This window comes from Pteropus alecto, unplaced genomic scaffold (genome assembly GCF_000325575.1).
Source record: "Pteropus alecto unplaced genomic scaffold, ASM32557v1 scaffold1279, whole genome shotgun sequence".
Taxonomy (NCBI): Eukaryota; Metazoa; Chordata; class Mammalia; order Chiroptera; family Pteropodidae; genus Pteropus; species Pteropus alecto.
The window spans coordinates 136,020-143,277 of record NW_006443126.1 but is presented as its reverse complement, the minus strand read 5'-3'; the positions used below and the strand labels follow the sequence as shown (position 1 = coordinate 143,277).

The window sequence follows — 7,258 nt, the reverse complement described above, 5'->3', positions numbered from 1 at the left end:
TCTTCATCTTAGCTACATCTCTTACCTGTTAAGAGGCTAACTCCATCCTCCATGATCCCTGATGTCATCCTCTGTAACCCCTGACGTATGCCTATGACCCTCACCTATCCCATAGCTCACTGCTCTAACCCCTAACCCCACTCCTGTCCCTTCCACAGTTCTACCTTAAGACCCTGGCCATCGCTCATCATAACCCCTGACTGTATCCCCTTGCAACCTTGACCCCATCCTGTACCCCTTCATTAGACCCTACATCTCGATCGTGCTGCCTGCACCTGTTGACCTATCCCAACTCCGGACCCCGACCTCACCTCTGGAACCTCTGCTCTGACCCCACTCCAAATCTTCCTCCCTGTCACATGTCTCCATTGTTCCCTCTTCCCTCTTCCCACTGTCCTTACAGGAACATGGCCAAGGGTGAGAGTCTGTTGGGGGAGGTGGCCACAGACTGGATGGACACGGAGTGCCCGGAGGCCAAGCGACTAAAGGTTGTGCCCCCTCCTCTGACCCCTGCCTTTAGGGTCCTGGGTGGGGCCCTGCGGGTCAATAGGAGAGCCTAAAGGAAGTCACCTGGATCCTTAAGCTCATGTCTGGCTTGATCAGGCTCTGTGTTGGGTGCCAAAAGGCTACTAAATGCCTTGGCAGACTGGCTAAGAATATTCTGTCCTGTTTCCATATATTACTCATGCCTTTTGGACCATGAGTCTGAAATTTATCAAGCTCCTGCTAGCAGCCCAGATGCTATGTTTGTGAAGTTAAATTGATACCTTTGTGTGTGACTATTTGGTCCTGATACCTCATGATCATGTTCATGTTCCAATTAATACTGATCCTTGAAGGACCCCCTGCCCCCACATTTCTTCCACCAGTGATTTGTAGTTTCCAGAACACAAGTTTTGCATTTTTTATGTTAATTTATTTTACTCTTCTTAATGCTGTTGTCAGTAGAATTAATCTCTTAATCTTGTTTTTGGAGCATTCATGTCTAGTGTATAGACGGGTTCGAGTTGATAGGTGCTGCATTCTGTCTTTTCTTTGATCACCCACCTTGGGCTCCCGGCCCTTCCACGCTTCCGATTTGGATTAAAATCCAGTTTTTCCTCTGATGAGTTCTCTCAGTTCCAGTATGTCAATTTCCTGTTTCCTCACCTAGAAAATAATCAGGTTTTGAGGGCTGTGTGTACATGTCCATGAGAGAAACCTGTGGGGATGCCCAGGCTGCCCCTCTCTCTCTCTCTCTCCTAACTTCTTGTGAGAACTTGGGTCCTTGTGCCTCCAGGTAGAGGAGCCCAGCGCGGGGGCCGAGGATGCTGTGGATTGCCGTCAGTGGACTCAACACCATCTGGTTGCCGCTGATATCCGTGTGGCACCAGCCATGGCATTGACACCACCACAGGGTGATGCAGATGCTGATGGCATGGATGTCAATGTGCGTGGCCCAGGTCAGTGATGGCACCCTGTCTCCTGGCCCAGGATGCCCCTTACCTGTCCTGCTTATGAGAATTTGCATCTGAGTCTGTGTTCTGGGGAGAGCTAGGTACGTCTGGGTGTTTGTGGGGCTGCATGTTAATCGGGACTCGTGGTTGTAAGTGATAATAGCCTAACTCAAACTAGCTTAAGTAAAACAAGGGATTTACTGGCTCTTGTAACTGGAAGCATCAGGTACATTTGGATCCAGGACTCACCACCTCTTGGTTCCAGCCCAGGCAGACTTTCTCCTTGGGGGGACACCATGCCACAAGAGGGACCAGCCTTACAAAAGTCTTTTCCTATCTGCACAAGCAAATGTCCCAGGATGAGTTCTGATTAGGGTCACGTGCCCATCCCTGAACCAATCAGTGTGGGCTGAGGGCTGGAGTATGCAGACCGACCAGGCCTGAGCCATATGACTGTCCTCGAGGGAGAGGGTTCGGCTCTATCCAGAGCTTGAGGATGGAGAATGAGGTGCAAGTGTCTCCCTGAGAGCACCAGGGCAAACGCTCATGCAGAGTGCAGCAAACTGTTATCTGGATCCTGCTGGATTCATCTTTGTCATACTTCAGAGTATTCTACCCCTAGCTCCATTTTGCTTTTGTTCCAATGGCCTGCATGTGTGGCTCTCTTTCGAAGTTCCTCGGGGATTTTATGTCCCTGGGGATGCTCTTAACCAGTGGGTGCGGGCATCTGAAAGGCACAGCTCCTTTGCCTCGAGCTGGATAATAACTCCAGATACAATAGCCTCCAGACTGTCCCTTTGGGATCAGGCTGAAATAACCCGCTGGGAATTTGTCTCAGGTGCATGCTTCTTTGACTTTCTCCCTCCCTTGTCCTTTATCCTCGTCTGCCTAGAAGCCCCTCTGTGACAAACCACATGCCCATGAATCCTCATCCTGGCTTGGCTTCTGGGGTACCAACACAGACGCGCATTTGTGTATGCAGATGTGTTTCCATGTGTTCCATTTCTCCTAATACAGTGTCCTCAGCAGGATTCCCTGGAAGGGCCTGTGTCCACCTCCCTTGTGACATGCTCCTGTCCCCTGTAGATGGCTTCACCCCGCTGATGCTGGCCTCCTTCTGTGGGGGGACCCTGGAGCCGATGCCGACTGAGGAGGATGAGGCAGAAGACACGTCAGCCAGCATCATCTCAGACCTGATCTGCCAGGGGGCCCAGCTCGGGGCGCGAACTGACCGCACGGGCGAGACGGCCCTGCACCTGGCTGCCCGTTATGCCCGGGCTGATGCTGCAAAGAGGCTGCTGGATGCTGGGGCAGACACCAATGCCCAGGACCACTCGGGCCGAACCCCCCTGCACACAGCTGTCACTGCTGACGCCCAGGGCGTCTTCCAGGTGAGATGAGCCTGCCCCTTTGGGCTTCAGAGCTGGGATAAGCATCAGGCAGATCTGGGTTCATGCTCTTGCTCTGCCTTTCAGAGTTCATTTTTTTCATTTATAAAACGGGGTATATATGGGAGTGCAGTTTCTAGCGAGTAGCTGCTCCCTGAACCTCATTGATTTCAGGGGACATGCGGGTTGGGGACCTTATAGGGTTTGGAGGGGCTCCTGGTCCTCTGGCTCCTGCCATGACTTCCCCTGTTATACCTCGCTCCCCTAGATTCTCATCCGGAACCGCTCCACAGACCTGGATGCCCGCATGGCAGATGGTTCAACAGCATTGATCCTGGCGGCCCGCCTGGCCGTGGAGGGCATGGTGGAAGAGCTCATCGCCAGCCACGCCGATGTGAATGCTGTGGACGAGCTCGGTAGGCTGGTGGGGGCTAGTGGTGGGTGGGGGCTGAGAGAATGTCTCATGGACCCTGACCGTCTTGTTGGTGTGAACTCGCAGCCACATTTTGACTCAATCACTGAAGCTCATGTACACATAATGGGCTTGAACATGGACTTACACTTTCATGCATTTTTTTAATGGTGTCCACTAGCTCATGGGGTGCATCAGTGATTTAGAAAAAGGTATCCTTCCCTAAGACACTTCATTTCCAACTACTTTGTTAGAAGAACTTACTCTGCTGCCATCTGTTGGGAAGTTAGTGTAATAAATTTGTAAATCGCCCAAATCTGTACGTGGTGGCCACTCCCTCCCTGCAGGTGGCTTGCTTGCACAGAGTTGTGCGGATTCACAACCTGTCCTCATGTCCAGAGGACCTCACACAACTGTAGATACACTCAGATGCTCACAAACCTCCTTTGGAACAGGTGTTCTCAACCTCGGTACCATTGACTTTTGGGTTCAGGTCATTTTTGGTGGTGGAGACCACCCTGTACAATGTGGAATGTTAAGCAGCACCTCTGGTCTTGAACCAGTAGATGCCAGTAGCACCCTACCTCCCAGTTATGACAACCAGAAATGTCTTCTGACATTGCCAAATGCCCCTGGGGGAGTAAATCACCTTGGCTGAGAAATATGGCTCTAAAGGAGCACTAGCCAACAGAACTTTCTGTGATGATGGAAATAGTCTGTCTTTGCTGTCTGGTATGGTAGTCACTAACAACATGTGGTAACTATTAAGTACTTGTAATGTGGCTGGGGTGAATGAAGAACTAAATGTTTTATTTCATTTAATGTTTTTTTTTAAAATTTATTTAATGTTTTAGTCTTTGTTTCACCTATTAAAAAAAACTTTATTAAGATATAATCCGCATACCATATAGTTTACCCATTTAAAGTATAAAATCCAATGGCTTTTAGTATAATCACATAGTCGTGCAAATATCATCACAATAAATTTGAGATTTCCATCACCTGAAAAAGAAGCCCTCCCCTCTTAGCCATCACCCCCTCGCCCTCCAATCCCCTCATCTTCCCTGCCTGAGGCAACCACTAGTATACTTTTTGCCTCTATTTCATATCAAAGGAATCGTACAATATGTAGTCTTTTTTGACTGACTTCTTTCAATTTGCATAACGTTTTCAAGGTTCATGAAGGGTATAGCATGTATCAGTATTACTTCTTTTTTTCAATGACTGAATAATATTTTATTGTATGAACACACCACATTTTGTTTGTCTATTCATCCATTGATGGACATTTGGGTTCTTTCTAATTTTGGGGTGGTTTCTACTTTTTATAAATAATGCTGCTCTGAACATTCATGTACAAGTTTTTGTGTAGACATATCTTCTCGTTTTTCTTGGGTAGATGCCTAGGAGTGGAATTGCTGGGTCACAAGGTGACTATGTTTAACCTTTTGAGGATCTGCCAGACTCTTTTTCCACAGTGGCTGCCCCATTTTTCATTTCCGCCAGTAGCGTATGAGGGTTCCAGTATCTCCACATTGTTGTCAACACTTTTTATTATCTGTCTTTTTGTTTATAGCTGTTCCTAGCGGAAGTGAAGTGGTATCTCATTGTGATTTTGATTTTTGTTTCCCTGATGGCTAATGATGTTGAGCATCTTTTCATGCCCTTTTTAGCCATTTGTACATCTTCTTTGGAGAAATGTCTATTCAGATTCTTTGCCCATTTTTAATTGGGTTATTTGTCTTTTTTATTATTGAGTTAAAAGAGTTCTTTATATATTATAGGTATGTCTCTTATTAGATATATGGTTTATAAATATTCCTCCCAATTAGTAGGTTTTCTTTTCATTTTTTTAATGTTGTCCTTAGAAGCACAAAAGTTTTAATTTTGATGGTGTCCAATTTATTGATTTTTGTTGTTGTTATTATTGCTTGTTTTTGGTGTCATATCTAAGAATCCTTTGCCTAATTCAGGGTCATGAAGATTTACTCTTGTGTTTTCTTTTAAATGTTTTAGCTCTTATATTTAGGTCTTTGATTCATTTTGAATTATTTTTTGTACATGGTGTGAGGTTGGGGTCCAACTTCATTCTTTTGTATGTGGAGACCAGTTGTCCAAGCACCGTTTGTTGAGAAAGCTATCCTTTCCCCATTGAATGATTTTGGCACCTATTTTATTGAATTTTAATTAATTTAAATCTAAAGAGGCACATGATACTGGTAGCTACTGTACTGGACAGCACATCTGTGGGTACTAGCAACTGAGGGCTTCACAGTTTCCTCTGTCTATGGAGAGTCTCATGTGCAGATGTGCACACACCTGCATAATGTCTTGCCCGGACAGAGTCATTCCACAGGACTGTGCATGCACGCGCGCGCGCGCGCGCACACACACACACACACACACACAGATGCAAACACAGGCACTCAAATATTCATGGCACGTCTGCTTTTCCCCCCAGGCCATATTCTGGGCACTTCCTGCTTCCCTGCCTTGGGGGGCCAGGACGTGAGCCTGGTTCTGACCCTGACCTCTCTCCTCTCCCCCAGGGAAATCAGCCTTACACTGGGCTGCAGCTGTCAACAATGTGGAAGCTACCTTGGCCCTGCTCAAAAACGGAGCCAACAAAGACATGCAGGATAGCAAGGTGAGCCCTAGCCCTCGACACACCTGGGGGTCAGCCCTGGCATAGCCCTCCACAGGTAGCGGAGAGCAGGGTGAGGTAGGCGAGGGGGCATATTTACTCTGCCGGCAGCCAGCTTTCAGGGGTGGAATTTGGGCCCAGGAGGCTCCAACAGAAGATCAGTGTTCTCATCTGTGAAGTGAGGAAGCGATAGTACCCATCTCATTGCCTCTTCTGAGGATTCAGTGAAGTAATGTGCTTAGCAGATCCTCAATAAAAGGTAACTGTTATGATTGTTGTTTAGAAAGCCTTGCAATGTGGTATTACTCTCCTCATTTCACAGATGAGAAGAATGAGGCTCAGAGGGGTTCAGGGGCGAATTCAGTCTTTACATGAAATTTCCATATTTGTTATGAGCTTTTGGGTATAATTTACATGAAAAAGCATTGCATTAAACTATTTATTTATGATTGAGGTTTATGAATTTTGTGCTTAAGGTGAGTGCCTCACTCTCTTCACCCTACTCCTGACTCTGGGGCTTGGAGCTCAATAGGTGCAATTGAATGTGGCTTAAAGGAAAGAATTTGCCCAGGTGGCCCAGTCAGACCTGGGATTCTAACCCAGGTCTTTTGGGCTGGAGAGTATGCACATTAGCTCTCAGGTTTCACCAGAGGCTGGAGGCCTTGGTGATGTTGACTGAGAGTCCATTTTGACCTTCGTGACCCTGACATCTTGTGGGTTCTGGATCCCCCCAGGAGGAGACTCCCTTGTTCCTGGCTGCCCGGGAGGGCAGCTACGAGGCTGCCAAGCTGCTGCTGGACCATTTTGCTAACCGTGAGATCACCGACCACCTGGACAGGCTGCCACGCGATGTGGCTCAGGAGAGGCTGCACCAGGACATTGTGGGCCTGCTGGACCAGCCCAGTGGGCCCCGCAGCCCCCCTGGCCCCCACGGTCTGGGGCCCCTGCTCTGCCCACCTGGGGCCTTTCTCCCGGGCCTCAAGGCGGCACAGTCAGGGGGCAAAAAGAGCCGGAGGCTACCAGGGAAGGCCGGGCTGGGGCCGCAGGGCACCCGGGGCCGGGGCAAGAAGCTGACACTGGCCTGCCCAGGCCCCCTGGCTGAAAGCTCGGTCACACTGTCACCTGTGGACTCACTGGACTCCCCGAGGCCCTTTGGTGGCCCCCCTGCCTCCCCTGGAGGCTTCTCCCTAGAAGGGCCCTATGTGGGCGCCACTACCACGGCTGTGTCCCTGGCACAACTTGGTGGTGCAGGCCGGGCAGGTCTAGGGCGCCAGCCCACCGGGGGCTGCGTCCTCAGCCTGGGCTTGCTGAACCCTGTGGCCGTTCCCCTTGACTGGGCCCGGCTGCCCCCGCCTGCCCCGCCAGGCCCCTCATTCCT

The 7,258-nt window shown here is 49.2% G+C and overlaps 1 protein-coding gene across 1 annotated transcript in view; it reads left to right on the top strand.

Moving 5' to 3' along the window:
- NOTCH3 (notch 3) overlaps positions 1–7,258 on the top strand; it is a 29,828-nt gene that overhangs the window by 21,053 nt on the left and 1,517 nt on the right. The window contains exons 28-33 of the mRNA XM_006923399.3: positions 404–488; positions 1,280–1,442; positions 2,523–2,827; positions 3,093–3,240; positions 5,786–5,883; positions 6,615–7,258. Coding sequence (XP_006923461.2) covers positions 404–488; positions 1,280–1,442; positions 2,523–2,827; positions 3,093–3,240; positions 5,786–5,883; positions 6,615–7,258 — 1,443 coding nt within the window. The remainder of the gene's footprint in view (positions 1–403; positions 489–1,279; positions 1,443–2,522; positions 2,828–3,092; positions 3,241–5,785; positions 5,884–6,614) is intronic.